This window comes from Kogia breviceps, chromosome 10, assembly GCF_026419965.1.
Source record: "Kogia breviceps isolate mKogBre1 chromosome 10, mKogBre1 haplotype 1, whole genome shotgun sequence".
Lineage (NCBI taxonomy): Eukaryota > Metazoa > Chordata > Mammalia > Artiodactyla > Physeteridae > Kogia > Kogia breviceps.
In genome coordinates, this window is record NC_081319.1 from 48576071 (window position 1) to 48595985 (window position 19915).

Below are 19915 nucleotides of genomic sequence, written 5' to 3' on the forward strand. Positions count from 1 at the left end.
CATTTCCAAAAGCATCAAAAGTGATACAATACTTAGGAATAACTTTAACAAAAAAAGTACAAGACTTGTACACTGAAAACCTCACTGAAAGAAATGAAAAGACCTAAAAAAATGGAAAGACATTTCATGTTCAAGAATGGGAAGACTTAATATTGTCAGGATGGCAATACTCCCCAAACTGATTGGCAGATTCAATACACTCCCTATTAAAATCCCAGCTGGCTCTTTGCAGAAACTGATAAACTGGTCCTAAAATTCATACAGAAATTCAAAGCATCCAAGAATAGCCAAAACAATCTTGAGAAAGAAAAACAAAGTTGGAGAATTCATACTTCCTGATTTCAAAACTTACTATAAAGCCACATTAATCAAAACAATGTTGATATGGCATGAGAACAGACCTATAGATCAATGGAACAGAACTGACAGTCCATAAATAAACCCTCATGTTTACAGTCAACTGAGTTTTGATAAAGGGTGACAAGACAATTCAATGGATAAAGAAAAGTCTTTTTAAGAAACAGTACTGAGACAACTGATTATCTAGTTGGAAAAGAATGAACCTGGATTCTTTTCTCACACCATACACAAAAACTAACTCAAAACGGATCAGAGACCTAAGAATAAGAACTAAAACTATAAAACTCTCAGAAGAAAACATGTGAGTAAATATTTGTGACATTAGGCAATGGTTTCTTAGATATAACACCAAAAGCACAAGCAACAAAAGAGAAAAATACATAAACTGGAATTCACCAAAATTTAAAACTTTTGTGCTTCAAAGTATACATACCATCAAGAAAGTGAAAAGACAATTCTCAGAATGGGAGAAAATATTTGAAAATCAAATACCTAATAACAGACACGTATCTAGAATATACATAAAGAACAACACTTCCACCTCAAAAAAAAAAAGGAACACTTGCATCTCAGTAATAAAAAAACAAATAACTTTATTTTTTTTAAATGGGCACAGAATTCAAGAGATAGTGCTCCAAAGAGGATCTACAGATAACCAATAAGCGTATGAAAGATGCTAAACATCATTTGCCATCAGGAAAACTCAAATCAAATCCTCAGTGAAATATCACTTCACACACACCAGGATGAGTACCACTGAAGGATAGATTGTAACAAGTGTTGTTGAGGAAGAGATGAAATAGGAGAGCAGGGTGGAGAAGGATGGAGAGTGGGTCCCGACTGGCAACTATTATATTTGCCCCATATATCATTATTATAATAAGATATACTATGTTAACATTATGCATAATTTGTGAAAAATTTTAAATAAAGTAAATATAATGCTATTCCAATGAGAAAAAAAATTAAAAGAAATGATGTAATCAGATTAACTGATAAAACAGAGGAAAACAAAACTATTACTTAAGACCCCTGGAGAAGGCCAAGCAGAGATTCCATAACAGTGGAATGAGAAGCATCACAAGGCAGGGTGGGCTGTGGGGAAAGGGCAGGGGAGGTAACTAAAGGAGCGCTGGGAGATTAGCGTGGCGGGTTCAGCTATATTGGCTCCCAGAGCTCAGGCATCACACAGAAGACTGGTAAATCCTACAGCAGGATTTACCCCACCCGCAGTGAAGAATGTGGGCGTGGCCCTGGAGATAGGTCACAGCAGCTCCTGCAGGAACACTAGGCTTCTCAACTGTCTCCGAGGGAAAACAACCAAAAAGATCCTATTTATGAAGGAAGGAAGGGACTGATTCGTGTAGCTGGCCAGTGTGGGTTTCCTCGACTGTCTTGGGCTGTTTTCGCCAAAGGCCCCTTTCCTTTACGGGATTCAGGAAGCTATCTGCTCTGAGGGTACTCACACACACACACACACACACACACTCAGTCCTGGGAGGAGGACTCCATCCACACCTACACCCACATACTCAGAGGAAACTGACACCACCGGCTCCTTACGCAAATCAACTTCCTCCTTCAGAACAGGAATGGGCAGCCAAGGATTATTAGATGTAGAAAGAAACCCCCAAAGTGAAGAAAGATCCCAAACCAGAATCTGAGGACACTAAAATTGGTTTCCTCGGGGTTGTCTGAGAGGCTGTTGCATCCATAAGACAATAACAGATGACTATAGAAAAGGAACAATTCATTAAAAAAAAAAAAAAAGCTTGAAATTGAAAAGCATGATTGCCAAAACAAGGGTATCCACCAGAGACTGACTTAGTGACCTACAGGGCCAAGGGCATATCCCTGAGCGAGGAGAAAAACCCCAAGAGATGGAAAATATGAGGACAGTGGTTAAACTCATGCAGTATAGATCCAGCAGGTTTGTGGTGGACTCTGGTAGCTATTGTTTTTACTGTCCAGCAAGCTTTCCCACCTGCCTCTACTGGAGCTGGATCCTTGCCCCCTGCCACGGGGAGGTAGGGCCTGTGAGGGGAAGTGACCAAAGACATCCATTCAGAGTGTATCTCTGGAGAAAGCTGATTTCATTTTTCACGGAGGTTATTAAGCTGGGAGTGCGTGAGCCTGGAACTCTAAGTGGCCCCCTTCCCTGGGGCATCGTGGCCAAGGGCCCCTGCCAATAGGGAGAGAAAGGCCGATGAAGAGAGAGAAGCAGAGTTGAAGGATGGGGTGGGTGCAGGAGAGGGAAGGGGGGTGGACAATGAGAGAGAAGTAGAAGACCAGACAAAAGGAAGAGGCTGGAGCCCCGGATTCAGTAGGGCAGGCATGCCCAGGTACATAAGCCAGTGGTTCCCCCTTTTTGCCTAAATTGATGTGTTTCCCTCACTTGCAACTGTGAACATTCTGATTAATACAAGATCCTTTAAGAAGAAAGAATAGAGATAAGAAAAGAAAGGAAATAAGCAGAGACTGAATAAAAGGTATTCATTCTGCCTGAGGAGAAGACAGACCTAACCTTCTTACCTAAGGACCATGAAGAACCACGCAATTACCGGTGGGTGTGAAAAGACTCATACTTAGACGCATAATGTTAGTTGTAGAAAAGCACATTTGAATGAGACATTGCTGGTACTTTCCCCCCTGTTGCTGGTCCAAGTACCAAAAGTCTGAGAATATCTGTCACTGTGAGAGTCTGGGGTGATGGGCATCTCATACCCTGGAGGTAGAAGTAGAAAATGGCACATTCTCTTTGGAGGATAATTCAAGCATACATGAAGATTTAAAGGGAGCAGTTAAAGTTTTTATAACAAAATACAAAATACATGCAGAAATGACTACAAAACAAATATACAGTTTAAATATCTATACAGTTTAAAGAATAATAATAAAAAGAACATCTGTGTACCACCCCCGCCTAGCTTAAGAAACAAAATGTTACCACCAGTCAACTTAAGAAAATGAAAATTATGCTTCAAAATAGTTTGAGAAGGATGGGGGGGAGAAATGGATGAGGCATGTGGATGAAGCAGTATTTGTCGTGATTTGATAATTACTGAAAGTAGATGATGGATACACAGGGGTTCATTATACTATACTATTTTTATATACGTAAGAAATTTTCCATGAGAAAGGAAGGAAGGAAGGAAGGAAAGGAGGGAGTGAGGGAGGGAATATCACTAATAACCTTCGAAATCTCCAGTGTGTTCCTCCCAGAATACAATGGTATTTGCTCATTTAAAAATGCCATGTAGAGGGCTTCCCTGGTGGCGCAGTGGTTGAGAGTCCGCCTGCCGATGCGGTGGACGCGGGTTCATGTCCCGGTCCGGGAGGATCCCACATGCCGCGGAGCGGCTGGGCCCGTGAGCCATGGCCGCTGAGCCTGTGCATCCGGAGCCTGTGCTCCGCAACGGGAGAGGCCACGACAGTGAGAGGCCCGCGTACCGCAAAAAAAAAAAAAAAAAAAAAGCCATGTATACACTCAACTAATATTTGACAAGAGAGCCAAGAATACCCTAAACAGGGACTTCCCTGGTGGTGCAGTGGTTAAGAATCTGCCTGCCAATGCAGGGGACACGGGTTGGAGCCCCGGTCTGGGAAGATCCCACGTGCCACGCAGCAACTAAGCCTGTGAGCCACAACTACTGAGCCCACGTGCCTAGAGCCCGTGCTCCGCAACAAGAGAAGCCACTGCAATGAGAAGCCCGCACACTGCAACAAAGAGTAGCCCCCGCACGCCCCAACTAGAGAAAGCCTGCGTGCAGCAACGAAGACCCAATGCAACCAAAAATAAATAAATTTATTAAAAATTTTTTTAAAAAAAGAATACCCTAAACAGACATTTCTCCAGAGAAGACATACAGATGGCCAATGGGCACATGAAAAGCTGCTCAACATCACTAATTATTAGAGAAATGCTAATCAGAACTACAATGAGGTATCACCTCATATCAGTCAGAATGACCGTCATCAAAAAGTCTACAAATAATAAATGCTAGAGAGGTTGTGGAGAAAAGGGAACCTTCCTACATTGATGGGAATGTAAATTGGTTCAACCGTTTTGGAGAACTGTATACAGGTTCCTTAAAAAACTAAAAATAGCATTAAAATATGATCCTACAATCTCATTCCTGGGCATATATCCAGAGAAAAATCATAATTCAAAAAGATACATGCACTCTGATGTTCACTGCCGCACTGTTTACAAAAGCCAAGTCATGGAAGCAACCAAAATGTACATCAACAGATAAATGGATAAAGAAGATGTGGTACACATAGACAATGGAATAATACTCAGCCATAAAAAAATGAATGAAATAATGCCATTTGCAGCAACATGAATGGCCCTAGAGATTTCTTTTTTTTTTTTTTTTTTTTTTTTCATTTTTGGCTGCACTGCACTGCTTGTGGGTTATTAGTTCCCCAACCAGGGGTTGAACCCCGGCCCCAGCAGTGAAAGCGCCAAGTCCCAACCACTGGACTGCCAGGGAATTCCCGAGATTATCATATTAAGTGAAGTAAGTCAGAGAAAGACAAATATCATATGATATCACTTATATGTGGAATCTAAAAAAAAGGATAAAAATAAAGTTATTTACAAAGCAGACACAGACTCACAGACATAGAAAACAAACTTATGGTTACCAAAGGGGATAGTGGCACAGGGGTGGGGAGAGATAAATGAGGAGTTTGGGATTAACATATACGCACTACTATATATAAAACAGGAAACTATAGTCAATATCTTGTAATAACATATAATGGAAAAGAATCTGAAGAAGAATATGTTATGTGTATGTATAACTGAATCACTTTGCTGTGCACTTGAAACTAACACAACATTGTAAATTAACTATACTTCAATTTAAAAAAATGAACACCTGGGAAAATGTCCTGGGAAAGGACAGTCTCTTCAACAAATGGTGTTGGGAAAACTGGATAACCACATGTAGAAAAATGAAATTGAACCCCTATCGTACACCACTCACAAAAATTAACTTGAAATGGCTCAAAGACATAAACATAAAAATCTGATACTATAAAACACCTAAAAGAAAACACAGGGAAGAAGTTCCTCAACATCAGTCTTGGGGATGCTTTTTTGGATTTGACACCAAAAGTACAAAAAACAATAGCAAAAATAAACAAGTGAGGGGGACTTCCCTGGCGGTCCAGTGGTTAAGACTCCACGCTCCCAATGCAGGGGGCCCAGGTTCACTCCCTGGTCGGGGAGCTGAGATCCCACATACCGCAACTAAGCCTGCGTGCTGCCAACTACTGAGCCCCTGCTCTAGAGCCCTCCCGCCACAACTAGAGAAGCCTGCATGCTGCAACCAGAGAAGCCCGTGCGCTGCAACGAAGACCCAGCACAGCCAAAATAAAATAATTAATTAAAAAAAGAAAAACAAGTGAGACCACATCAAACTAAAAAGCTTCTGCACAGCAAAAGAAGCAATGAACAAAATGAAAAGACAACCTACCAAATGGGAGAAAGTATTTGCACACTGTGGACAAAGAATGCTGCCTGCCATTTCAGTACACAAAGGATGTTGCAACCATCAAGCCAGCAGTCACTGCACCTGCCTCCACCAGTGCACCCTGAGGGGAATTCAGGATGGAGAGAGACAGGGTACCAGCCATAAGTAGTTAAGATGCATATTAAAGGAATGATTTCAATAAGCCCTGAACCTTGCATCTTCCCATACACAGAAAAGCACTAAAATCATTAACTTGAGATGTCAGTTTTTTGTGATTAGCAGTAATCTTTTGATGTTCCCCTGTATGTTGTTTTTGTTTTGTTTTTTTTTTTCAGCAAAAACTCCCATATATTCTGGCTCCTCCCTTACCTCAGAGCTAACTGAGAGGCTATTTTCTGGACTATAGTCCTCAGTAAGGTCCCAGAATAAAACATAATTCTCAACTTTTAGGTTGTGCTTTTTTTTTCAGTCAGCAATAACACATATCTGATAAGGGGTTAATATCCAAAATATATAAAGAACTCATACAATTCAATAGCAAAAAGCCAAACAAGTCAAATTAAAAAATGGGCAGAGGAACTAGACATTTTTCCAAAGAAGACATCCAAATGGCCAATAGGTACACGAAGAGATGCTCAGCAGCACTAATCATCAGGGAAATGCAAATCAAAACCACAATGAGATATCACCTCACTCCTGTTAGAGCAGCTATCCTCAAGAAGACAAAAGATGACAAGTGTTGGTGAGGATGTGGAGAAAAGGGAACCCTTGTGCACCATTGGTAGGAATGTAAATTGGTTCAGCCACAACAGAAGAAGTATGAATGTTCCTCAAAATATTAAAAACAGAACTACCACCTGACCCAGCAATTCCACTTCTGGGTATATATCCAAAGGAAGTGAAAACAGGATATCAAAGAGATATTTGCACCCCCATGTTTACTGCATTATTCACAACAGCCAAGGTATGGAGCACCCTGTCTGCCAACAGATTGATGGATAAAGACGATGTGGTATATGCATACAATGGAACATCACTCAGCCATGAGAAAGAAGGAAATCCTGCCATTTGCGACAACACGGATGGACCTTGAGAACATTATGCCAAGTGAGATAAGTCAGACAAAGACAAATACTGTAATAACCCACTTATATGTATAATCTAAAAAAGCCAAGTTCGTGGAAACAGAGAGCAGGATGGTGGTTACCAGGGGCTGGGGGTGCCCAGCATCTGGAAGGATGCTGTTTAAGGGTACAAACTTGCAACTAGTAGGTGAATGGGTCCTGAAGATCTAATGTGAAGTATGGTGCTTATGGATACCAATACTGTATTATATACATCATATCTGCTGAGAGACTTGATTATTCCCACCACAAAAGTGAAATGATAATGAGGTGAAGTGATGCAGGTGTAAGCTAACGCTACAATGGAAATCATGCTGCAATATATAAATGAATCAGGTCAGTATGTTGTACAACTTAAACTTAGTGACATATCAATTGCACTCCAATAAAAGAGAAAATCTGCCACAGTTATTTGGCATCCATTCTCCCGTTGATGAACGTTGGCTGTTTCCAGTTTTTCACTGTCACGAACAGTCCAGCTATGAGCCTTCCAGCATGAGCACACAGCTCCCATTGCACACGTGTAAGTCTCTCTGGGATTATTTATATCCAGAAGGACTGAGGCTGGACCGAGGGTACTGTTACCCTTACTAGGTAACAATAAAGTGTTGTCCAAAGTGGTTGCATTCATTAATGTATATTCCTTTAGCATGTACACACTAGAAGGATATATATACCCCAGAATATTACTAGTGAATGATCTCCAGGTAATAGATTATGGATCATTTTCATTTTCTTTTCTGTAGTTTCCAAATTTCATAGAATAAACACATATCAAGACCTTTAAATTCTTTTTAAAGACGTTTAAAAAGAATTTTTAAAATTAATTTAAAATTTTTAAAATTATTTTAAAATTTTAAAAATAAATTCTTTTTAAAGACGTTAAATTCTTTTTAAGACGTTTACAGAAACATCTATAGACAAATAGTAATACACACAATATAAATAAATATGCCACGAATATGCAAAGAGTGTGTCGTACTGTACTGGCTACCCCCCCCACCCCCCACCGCAATCCCCTTACCTGCAGATCCCGTTTACTACCTCCAGCTTCAGGACGGTCTGCAGACACTGGCAGTGCCGGGCCTCCAACGTGATGCTCACTCTGCACTCCCCCAGTGGCTGAACTTGGCCGCTGGACGGCTCGATGACGAAGGGAGACACCTGATGGGGAGAAGGATGAGGAGTGGGGACACGTGGAACTGCAGGACTGGGTGCTGGCCATGAACAACCCGGGTCGCCCCCAAGCTGCCCCCACCCCCATCCCCCGAGCGCTTCTAGGGTACGGAAGGAGGCTAGCAGGTGGGGGAAACACAGCTGAGCAAGAGCTCAGGACGGAGAGGATGAAAACTGAGTCTCCAAGGAAAGGAGGCGGAAGGCAGATGGAGTCGCCCTCGGCGCGGTGGCTCTGAGAGGTCTGCCCGCCCCGCTGCGCAGGCACGTGGCAGGAACCGTCGGCTTCGAGTAAGGAAAGCCCACCAAGTCCCCAAACTAGGGGAGGGGACAAGCTTCCATGTGGCCACAGATTTGCCCTTTGCACCCGTGTAACTGTGCCTTCCTGGGACAGACCCCTCCACATATCCTCTGCTGCAGCTCCTCTCTGAAGCACCTAGATGACAGTATCCGCTGCACGTTTCCTAAGTCGTTTTACAGACGCTAAAACCACCACCCAATGGAAGAAATTAACTACTTGATGACCATGAGCACGTAGTCCCCAGACCTACTGGAGCCTGAGAATTGATAACGTCAAACCCTGTGACAACGCCCTGTTACCTCACCATCCACCAAGCAGAGAACTGTGCACGAGCTGATCACATACGCTACGATCCACCTCCCTCACCTGGCCTTCAAAAATGTTTTGCTGAAACCCTTCGGGAAGTTCGAGGTTTTTGAGCATGAGCCACCTGTTCTCCTTGTCTGGCACCTTACAGTAAACACTACACCTTCCTTCATCACAACCTGGTGTCCATAGACTGGCTTTACTGCACGTGGGCTACTGGACCCAAGCTTGGTTCGGTAACACACCCACGTGGTCTCTTCCCCACCCCGTCACGCCCTCACCTCACTCAGCCCCACTGCAGGCCAGTTCCCACTCACGTGGCACGTCCACCCCCTGCCCCATACCAGGCACTAAAAGGGAAAGGAAAAGGCTTGGGGAGAAGAGTGTCCCTCTTCCTGTCCTGGCTGAGGCCAGGAGCACCAGCCTGACTGTGCGGCCCCAGGGACCCAGATGGGCCGCACTGGCTAGTTGGGGTGTCACCGGACGTTGAAAGATCACAACCGGGAGGGAGGTTACTCCTCTTTGGTCTCTTCCTTCCTTGAGACCAAGGCCATGAAGGAGTGCAAGGCACCTGCCTGGAGGGAGACCTGGCCGCCCCTGCCCGGTCCCACCCCACCTCCACCCTGGCCGCCGTGCTGTGCCCTCTCACTTCAGAGGTTCCACCGCCCTGGCACTGGAAGGAGGGTGGGCTGGCCTACGTCTCAGGAAATGTGGCTGGTGTGCTCTGGCCTGGCTTGTCCAAGCTTTGGGCCCAAGGTCTGCTGGTAAGGAAAGAGCCCCTTTGCTTGCTTCGCTCGTTGTTTCTCACGTGCATCTCCTTTGGAGCCCGGTGTGTGTGTATGTGTGTGTGTGTGTGTGTGGCGGGGGGGCTATGGTCTGGGGCTCGGTTTCTGGGTCCCTCTGGCCTGGGGACATCTGCAAACCCCAAATCTCAACATTATTTTTGAGAGCTCACAAGAATACAGTGCAGAGAACTGCAGAGACAGGACTGCTACCAGCTTCGATTAGGACATAAATCTTAATGTACAGTGAAACTGACAATTACTTCAACTGTAAAATGTAGTTACTCTTCACAATGGGAGAAAAACACAGACTGGGAATCAGAGAACTGGGATCTGATACGATTCTGCCACCTATTTTAGCTGTGTGGCCCCGGGGAAGCCCTTGTCCCTCCCTGTTTCTCCTCTATCAAGTGATGAGGTTGGCTGAGGTCCGTAAGTTTCCAACTGTGCTCTGGGAAATCCCAGGGGTTGCTCAGAAGTCCTATAGGGCAGGGAAGCAGGATGCGGGGAGTGGCAGGGATGCCTGATGAGGGGGCCTCTGGGGGCCAAGAACAGTCATACTCTATTCTAGATCTTGGGCTTCTGTTGAAGGTTTCATTTGAATAAAAGGTTACTGATGGCACCCTGCCCGCAGTCCCAGCGCCAGCCTCTGTGGTTCCATGGTCCAAGCAGCGTGACCAGTGAGCCCTGGGGCGGTGGGGGCGGGGGCAGGGCTAACTCCAAGCCTGTGGAACAGACCACATGGCAATGTTTCTTGGCAATGGTGTTGGCCAATTCGATGCCAACTGTCATAACTTCTAAGTTTCAGGGTGCCCAGTGGAGAAGCGAGGCCGCCAAGTAAAGGAGAATGGCTTTCAAGTGGAAAGGAAAAGTCCCGGAGAAGGGAAGGTGCATTGGCAGATAAGATGTATGTGTGGCTGTGACTCTCTTTCCTCAGCTCCTGAATGTGGAAGGAAAAGGGTGCGGCCCTCTGACCAACAGGGGAAGGGGGCAGCAGGATGGGGGATCTGGGGAGGGAGGGTGCTCTCACCAGACAGACCTGGCCAGAGTCTCGCACGTGCAGCAGCTGCTCCGGCAGAGCTACAGTCACCACGTGGGAAGGGTGGGCATGGTGAGCCACTGGTTTATAGCTAGCTGCCTGCTGGCGTGGCTTGGGCTTGTTCAAGATTGAACATAATATATATATTTTATTTTTGGCCGTGCCACGTGGCTTGCGGGATCTTAGTTCCCTGACCAGGGATCAAACCCAGGCCCCGGCAGTGAAAGCACCTGAGTCCTAACCACTGGACCACCAGAGAATTCCCCGAACACGGTATTTAAACATGATGCCATGGGCTTCCCTGATGGCACAATGGTTAAGAATCTACCTGCCAATGCAGGGGACACAGGTTCCATCCCTGCAGAGCAACTAAACCCGTGCGCCACAACTACTGAGCCTGCGCTCTACAGTCCATGCGCCACAACTACTGAGCCTGAGCTCTAGAGCCCGTGAGCCGCAACTACTGGAGCCCGCGTGCCTAGAGCCCGCGCTCTGCAACAAGAGAAGCCACCACAATGAGAAGTCCGCGCACCACAATGAAGAGTAGCCCCCGCTTGCAGCAACTAGAGAAAGCCCGGCACGCAGCAACGAAGACCCAACACAGCCAAAAATAAAATAAATTTATAAAAAACCAAAACAAAACATGATGCCATAATCTAAATGTGATGATGACGAAGCTTAGCCACTTTTAATATTTTCTATTTTCAGAGTAAAAGGAAAAGTGCTGTTTGAGTGGAAATGATTTTCCTTTTGGAGCCTTTTGGTTTGGGCAGCAAGCTCACCACCTGGTGGCAGGTACTCAAAACTGCAAGCAGGCTGGGAACCTCTGCAGGGAGCCCCATGGCCTGCCCCTCCCCGGAGGCCTTTTGGAAGCTTCCCGCCCAACTCAGCTGCCTGTTTGCTTCCTGACTGTGCCTGCTCTGAAAGGAACAGGAAAATCCAGTTCGGGGTTAAGTTCGGCTGTAAAAATGACCCCGACTGCCTAGAGACAGGGGATGGGGGACTCTGCGAAGCAAAGGTCACCAAGCAGGCATTTCCTCTCCCAGCCTCCACGCTCTGAAGGCACCAGCAACAGTTCCACGGCTCACACACCACGCAGGTTACTCGGCTCCCGTTGCGGGGGTGCGGGGGCGGCGGGCACCACGAGCCAGCATCGCAGGACTTACGCTCTCTTGCCTTTCTTGCAGGCAGACCCTGCTCTCCTTCATGGACCACGTGGCCGGGAGCTGGCTGACGTTCCGGATCTGGATGGAGTTTGTGGCTCTCTGCCCCAGGCGCAGCAAACCAAACTGAAGGGCTGAGACGTCGATGACGAGGGCAGGCCCCTGAGGCACCCAGAAGGGCCCGTCACTGGGCCACCCGGGGCCGTGGGCTCTGTGCCCTACCCTGGCTCCCCACCCAGCCGCCCAGCCCCACCAGAGGCACCTTAAAGGCCGCCTCGACGTGTAAGACCACCGGTGAGGGCGAGTCTTTGATTTCACACAGCAGGTTCTGGCTCGTCGGGCCAGGGACACCCCCGGTAAAGTTCAACTGAAAATCCTCCACCTCGTTGGGCTCTGAGAGAGGGAGAGGAAAGGTGAGCCGTGGAGAAAGGAAGCAGGGGCAGGTCCCCTCTGTGTCCGGGCTCAGACACCTGGCCTTGGCGCACTCCTTACCCACCACAGGGCCAGGCTGCGGCTGGAGCTGATCAGGGGGCCATGAACCCCTGCACAGGCCCCTTTCACCTCGAGCTCTCCTTTCCCAGCCAGCCCCTCCCTCGGTCCCTGCAGTACCGATGGTCCCCGTGCAGGGCTCCACTTCAATGATGTGGCAGTCGCTGATCCTCCCCCACGCGTACCTGATGGCTGATTTGCTGTTGTTCCACATCTGAAAGACACACCCCAAGCCGGGCTCCCCGTCACATCTGTACTTGCTAAAGGACTGTGGGATCGCGGGCTCACAAGAGGTCCTCTTGACACCTTCCCGGCTAAATCTCGGCCACCCTATGGCACCAATGCACACTGCAGGGTTTGTGGGTGCCACGGCCAGTCAAAGATCCCTAAACCCAGGAACGGGTGCCACAGTCCTGTCGTTTGGAGGATGCTGGGAAGCTGACAAATGACAGACGTGCCCGGCCCAGCGTCTGTTCAAACCAAGTGGCTTCCGGGGCTCTGGCAAGAGCCTCAGCTTCTCTGCAGTGGCCACCACTGCTGGCCCCGCCAGCCGTTCCCTCCCCACGTCTGGGCCTGAGTTCAGCACAATCTCGGGCAGCCTAGGCTGGGGAGGGACGACCACCTACCTTGAAATCCTTCTTCACGTTCATCCCAACGTAGTTCTCCCCGGGGATGATGAGGGCATATGGTTCTAAGAGAACCTGGAAAGGTTCCACTGAGCCTTTCACCTCGATTTCCAGGACAATCACGTCATCCACAGAGTACGGGGGATCCTTCGGGGTTTTCAAGTCCAAGCTGGACACAAACCCACCATGAGCTAGGAGCCATCGTGTCCCCTATCTCTGGTCTTGTGAAAAGAAAGCACCCCCTGCCCACAGCTCCCAAGCCCCCTGAAATCAGAGGCGTCAGCAATGCCCTGAAACAGATGAATGCCTGTGGCTGGGACGGCAGCTCAACCACAGGCCTGGGACGGGGGTCCCTCCCTGCACCTCCAGGGACCACCCCGCAGCAGCGTCAGCCAGGATCTCCACACCAGCTGACTGGAGGCCCCCCACCGACAGCTTGCTCAGGGAAGCGCTGACAGGGGTGACGCCACGGGACAAAGCCTCCCCTCATGAGTCGCCACCACCCAGGGGCCAGCAGCCTAGCTGCCCAGAGGTAACCGTGAGCCTGGGGCGCAGTTCCAAGGTTCCAGGGGGGTGAGTCCAGCGAGCTGTTCCTTGTTTGCGGAGCCCGCTCCAGGCCTGGGTTCCGGGGCAAGGCGCTCCCACGCACCAAAGCCTGCGGGGGGTCAGGGGCTCCTCCCCTCCGTCCCAGCACGCCCGACTGCCCACCCCTCAGCCAGGGGCCCGGTTCCCGCTCACCTCATGGGCTCTGGGACTTCCTCTAGCACCATCTGGAGCACGCTGTGAAAATCCCCCGGCTGTAAGGCAAACGCAGCACCCTGAAGACAAAAGCCTGCCCCCGGGAAGGCCGGAGCCATGGCAGGCATCCCTCTTCCCAGTGGCCTGGCCCCCAGAGAGGTCTTCCATGAGACACAGCGCTGCTTCCCTTGGCAGTGCCCTCAGTGTGTCTGAAGCACACACCCTCCCGGGAGAGGCCGCGAGATGGCTGCATGCTGAGAGGCAGGCCTGCTCTCTTACCAGCAAGGGTCCCTGGGCATCCCCCTTGCCCGGGACACACACGGCTTCGTGCTGGAAAGTGGGGGCCGTGTGAGCCTCACTCTGGGGAGCCCCACCTCACTCTTTCTGGGGGCTTCTGGGGGCTGGGCAGGAATGGTAACACCCTTGATGTAGTAGAGACACGGAAGACACCAGAGCCCAGGAAACGAGCCCAGGCTCTGGCTGCAGATGGGTTGTGCAGGGTCGGGACCAGGCAAAACGAGCTGCACACCAAGCCCGGCCACCGGCCCCGCTCTTAGCTAAGCGCCAACCTCGGCAGGACGCTAGGGATCTCGGCAGCGTCAGCTGTGGCTTCAGTGTCACCAACGAACAGGGACAGAGGGTGAAAACATCGTGACCCAATCATGTGTGACCACCAAGACGGCCACACTCGAACCTCGCGAGGAGAGAAGCTCAAGAGGAACTCGTGGTCCGTGTGGGGCTCGAGAGCTCCCGTGTCGGGGGCGATGGAGAAGGCCGTCTCCCTGTCGGGGTGGGACTGGATGCTGTCCGGGCTGTAGGTTTCTCCAGGCATTAGGGACCTCAGGTTGGGCTTCACGATCTGCCAGTGGAAGGCCAGCTCCACGTGCCTGTGGGGACAACCTTGACAGTAGGCAGTGGGTCCAAGGCCGTGTCCCACTTCTGCCAGAATCACGTCCCCCTGACCCCTGGGCTGGCCCTGCTCCTGGAGTGAGCAGGAAAGGACCCAGGAGCAGGAAGTAGCCAGGTCAGCCTTCAGGCCCTTCCCATGGAGGAGCCTGGGGACACCTGGGCAAGGGAGAGCGCGGCGGGGGGCGGGGTGGGGGGCAGGGAGCCTGGAGACCTGCCAGCACAGCTCCGCACAGCAGCCCGAGGCTGGAGCCAACAGTGACTCGGGGGAATCGTGCTCTAACCATCAGGCGCCCCCCCAAGATATCAGGAAAATTTTCTGCCTTATCTTCTACCACGTGAGTTTTTGTTACACCGACCCCGCCCTCTTCCTCTCCAGCTATGGTCTCCCAGGGCTACTGCTCTAGCCAGAAAGATATGTGCCACTGGCTGCCAACAGGAGCGGTGACAACTCCACGGTGTCGGAAGGGGTGGGACTCCAGGCGTGCTGCTGACAGCAGGCGTCGGCGACGGGGACGGCAGGTGAGAACTACTCATCCCGCCAGGCGACAGCCTGTGTAAGGCCTGGGTCACTTGGGCAGCCCGGCCGGGAGGCTCCCCAAGGTCCATCCTGGTGTAATGACGGAGCTCAGAGGATGGTCAGGGAATAAATGGCAGCGAGAGCTGAACCCACAGGCCATCATCTGTCTGACGTTGGGACTTGGGTGGCTTCCCCTCATGGGCTGGGCAGGACCTCTCTGGAAAACTATTCCTGGTTAAGGAAGCTCCAGAGGATCTAGAGCAACACTGTCCAATATGACTCCCTGAAGTTACAGACATCTTATAAATCGGCTCTAATATGATAGCCACCAGCTACCCATGCGGCTATTGAGTACTTAAAATGTGGCTGGTGTCACTGAGGAAGTGAGTTTTTACTTAATTTTAATTGATTTCCATTTAAATAGTCACATGTGGCAACTGGCTACCATGCTGGACAGTGCAAATCTGGATCCTTCCATCCTGTGCCCAGATTCCTCCCTCGCCTCTGGAAGGAACCACCAGCCTCACTGGGACCTCAGGCCTGGTGAGGAAGGAGGGAGGGTGTGTGCTGGGGTCCCTCACAAGCGTCACTCACGTGGTGTTTCTAATAATCAGCAGTTTGCTGGCCGTGGACTGAAGGTTTTCAGGCTCAAAGCGTATGAAGTGCTGGGCTGTTAAGTCTGTGAGCTCTCCAGGCTCCGGCTGACTTTTTTCACCAGAAACATAGACCAGATCCAGAGCCACCAGCTGCCCGATTCCTGACAGAGTACGGTAGTGAAGTTTCACCAGGGCTGAAACCAGGACTCTGTGGCCGAAGGCTGTCACAGGACCCAGGCCACCATCTACATGCAACTGGCCGTGATCGTGACCCCGGGAAGTGCACACAGGGGAACAGGGAGCCAAAAGCACACAGGTTCATGTCCCCATGTCACCTCAGACCGAAAGAAGGTGATTTTGATAACATAGCATGTAGCAGGCATTCAATTAATACCTGGTGAGTGAAACTGGGTGGATGGTAGACACACGGATGGAAGGAAGGAACAGGGCACCTTAAGGAAATTTAGCAGGATGCCTCTTCTGACTGTACAGGAACCTACAGGTGGCCTGGTCGTTTCTGTGTGAGTCACTGGCAGTCCCCCAAAGGAGATCCCGGTGAGTTTCAAAGTGACTCGATAAAAGATTGCCCCCCAGGTTTCCATCCCTCTCGCACTAGACGGCCCCTTGGGACAGTGCTGAAGGCCACGCTGGCTTGGGTCTCTAAGGTCTCGCCAGAGCTAGAGGCCCCAAACCAGAGCCCTGGAGGCTGCAGCCTCCCCCGAAGTGTGACCACCCCCAAGGGGAACCGGGCGCAGCTGGGCCACCCCTGGGAGCGCACCCAAGCCCACCTGTGGTCACCAGCTCCTTTATCTGGCAGTTGTCACACACGATGATGAAGGTCTGCTCTGCCTTTCCCAGGCTGGTTGGGAGGAACAGGACCTGGGGAAAGAAGGGCTGTCCCGCTGTCTCCCGTGAAAGGGCTTCTACCCCCTCGCCCTCTTCTTCTCAGCTGCACCCCCTTTCCTCCAGTCTCCACTTCTCCCTCCCCTCCTGGCCCCTTCCCTAAGGCTAGGGGTTCAGCCCAGGCTTCACCGGCTAATTTGGGGAGCATGTTGAAAGGCTATGAAGAGAGAATTCATAGAGACTGAAATACAAATGGCTCTTAAATAACATGTTTAACCTCATTCATGATAAAAGAAGTGGAAATGCAAACCACCCAGAAGAACAGTTTTTCCTGCCTCCTACTGGCAAAGAGCAGAAAGTTAGCAATCATAAACACAGTGATAGGATACCTTAATTTTCTTCAAAATAATCTAGAGGGGCAGGGCAGGGTATGGTGGGAAGAGACGGAGGAGTATAAAGGAAATGAGGTTGGCCAAGAGTTTATAAATGTTGAAGCTGTGTAATAAGTACATGGGTGATCGTTCAACTATTCTATTTTTGCATATACATTTTTTTTTTTTTGCTTGTCCAGTTGGACTTCTGTCCTTTTTTTTTTTAATTGAAATATAGTTGATTTACAATGTTATGTTTCAGGTGTTCAGCAAAGTGAGTCAGTTATACACATATATGTATATCTATTCTTTTTCAGATTATTTTTGTATGTTTTAAAATGTCCATGATAACAGGATTTTTTTAAGTTTGATAACCCATTGTATTAGCAAAGGTGTGAGAATTAAAATAGGCACCCTCGCGTACTGTGGTTGATACAATCCACATGGTGGGGACTTTGGCAACATGTATCACAATTATGAGAGCAGAGACCCTGAGTCAGCAAATGCACATCAAGGACTGTAGCCTTCTGGTAGGACAGAGTGATGTATGTATAAGCTATCCCCTGAGATGGCCAGAGATCAGAAATAATCTTCATGCAGGGGAGAGTTGACCTAAATTATGGTTCATATGCCCAGTGGAATACTATGCAGCTGTAAAAAATGTGAAACGGTAAGTGGAAAATACATGGTGCAGAACAGAGCACAGAGTGGGCAACTATTTGTGTGAAGGAAAAATGGAAACAAAGGAAAGAAAAAACCATGTGCAGTTGCTTAGGTAGGCATCACATATCTCTGGGAGGGCACTCTAACCTGGTAAGGCTGTGGCCTCTGGGTGGCTGAGGAACTGGGGGGAGAGGGAGCATTTCAACTGTGCACCTATTTGCGTCTTTTGAATTTTTAATCATGTGAATCTATTTATTTGGAAATATGAATAAATTTTAAAACAAACAAAATCCCAATCAGTAAGCAAAATTTACATAAGGAATGCAAAGGGGAAAACCTCCCCCTGACTCCCCCACTGCTCCCCAAAGACTGCTGCTGCCATCCTCTTCTTTTCCTTGGGGATCATAGGAGGATGGGATGAGGGGGACATCATGGCCTGGGCAGGGGTGACCAGCCCCAATTCATTAAAGCAACCACAAGGCTCTGACAAACCTTGGGCTATGCCAAGAGGACCTGGCTCACCCCTCGGCAACAGAGGAGGACAGATAACCCTTATTGTGCTCCTGAACTGGCCTCGTCCTGACTCCAAAAGCCAGGTTCTTATCAGGATCAGATCATCACGGACATGAACAAGACAGCAACACTCCAGAACAAGACCCCATCAGACCCTTGAAACTGGAAAGGAGCTGATAAAGGAAGCCTTCCTTTACATCTTAGCAAAGAAGCTTATGGCAGTGGTCCTCAAACTTCACTGCACACACAGCATCACCTGGGGAGCTTGAAAAATCCTATGCCCAGGCCACACCCTAGACCAATTAACTCAAAACCTTAGGGCTGGGGCCCAGATGTCAGCGTGTTTGCAAGTTTCTCAGGGGACGGCCATGTGCAGCTGAGTTTGAGAACCTATGGCTCTTGGCTCTCACTACCTGATGACCTGATGTAGGCCAACTCCCCCTCCCCAGAACCCAGATAGCTTTTACTCTTTAATGTGGGTGCATCCTCCAACAGGCAAGTGAGGAAGGCCATGCACGCTTGTGGCAGCCCCACACCCAGCCATGGGACAGCACAGACTCAGACTCCTGGAGCAGAGGGTGGGGTGACAGGGGCAGGAAGACATCACCATGTCTCACAGCCTCTTCTGGGGACCAGTGAGCAGGTGTGACAGGCGCAAGGGACCCCAGAAAGGGGCCAGTTAGGAAAGGAGGAGCCCACATCCCGGAGGTCAGACTCTGGGAGCTTCTGCAGAGGTTCAGGATGAGGCCTAAGGAAGGCGGGCCTTGTTGACCATACAACTGAGGATAAAACAGGAAAGAGAACAAAGGTACCAGATTTAGGGGGTGGGACGGTCCAAGACAGACTGAAGGACTGAGGGGAGATCCTGGAGGCAGCTCAGGTGTTAGTGGAGGTGACCCCCAGGCTCACGGGTGGACAAGCAAGGCTCAGGGATCGTGGTGGCACTGCTAAGGCTTTCTGCACTTGCTCTATGAGGGAGGTCATAGGAGAGTCAAATGACATCACCCCACAGAATGCAAAAGCATGCTCCTACACAGAAGCCACCAAGGCTGGGACCTGGAAGTGGATATCTGGGTCATGAAAACACAGAGGCAGGAATTCCCTGGTGGTCCAGTGGTTAGGACTCAGTGCTTTCACTGCGGTGGCCCGGGTTCAACCCCTAGTCCCAGAACTAAAGACCCCACAAGCTGTGTGGGGCAGCCAAAAAAAAAAAAAACCCCAAAACCCCAAAAAACAAAAAACCAGAGAGGCAAATGAAATCAAGCGAGCAGTTGAGGAAACAGCCGACCAATCATAAGGAAGTATAAGCTAGCGTCTCATCACCTACCTGCATGAATACGGCCTGCCCCGGAGCCAGCTCAAACACTGACGGCAGGATCCCAAAGGGAGGCTGCTCAACAAAGCCGATGGTTGCAACAGCCTTAAAGAAAAGCAGAAGATGACCCAAGTGTGGAAGAAACTGTAAAATCTCATGCTCAGATGACACACTTCCCTCCTCCAAACATCCATTTTGTGATTTGAAGGGTCTTATGGATCATCCAGTCTCCTGTTCATGAAGAAACTGAGGCTCATCCATTCAGCAAGCACTTACTCAACCCGCACCAGGCACTCGATGGGGTTCTGGTGGTTAAAGACGAGTGCGAGACAGAGCGTCCACAAAGAGCTGCCTGCGGGTAGGAGGTACAAGGACCACTGACAAGTGTTTCAGACGCAAAGCAGGAGGTGTGAGAGATGGCCTCCCCCGGGAGCTGGGCTCCCAAAGCACAGTCCTTTCCCTACTACAGCAGCCTGTGTGGCTGGTGCCGGCTTCTGTGTCGGCCTGCATCCTCAACCCACCTCTGGCCGTGAGCACCTGAGTCAAGGGAAGCTGCCATCTTGTCAGCAGAGCTGCAGCCTAGGTGCCTACACAGGAAGCCACT

At 49.4% G+C, this 19915-nt stretch overlaps 1 protein-coding gene across 1 annotated transcript in view; it reads right to left on the reverse strand.

The window, feature by feature from the left end:
- The window catches only part of DLEC1 (DLEC1 cilia and flagella associated protein), a 113744-nt gene that overhangs the window by 18274 nt on the left and 75555 nt on the right, over positions 1 to 19915 (reverse strand). Inside the window, exons 13-22 of the mRNA XM_059077244.2 lie at positions 19324 to 19416; positions 16395 to 16485; positions 15605 to 15767; positions 14279 to 14471; positions 13585 to 13643; positions 12847 to 13015; positions 12341 to 12434; positions 11994 to 12124; positions 11735 to 11893; positions 7992 to 8131 (exon numbers count right to left, since the gene is read on the reverse strand). Of these exons, the coding sequence (XP_058933227.1) occupies positions 7992 to 8131; positions 11735 to 11893; positions 11994 to 12124; positions 12341 to 12434; positions 12847 to 13015; positions 13585 to 13643; positions 14279 to 14471; positions 15605 to 15767; positions 16395 to 16485; positions 19324 to 19416 (1292 nt within the window). The remainder of the gene's footprint in view (positions 1 to 7991; positions 8132 to 11734; positions 11894 to 11993; positions 12125 to 12340; positions 12435 to 12846; positions 13016 to 13584; positions 13644 to 14278; positions 14472 to 15604; positions 15768 to 16394; positions 16486 to 19323; positions 19417 to 19915) is intronic.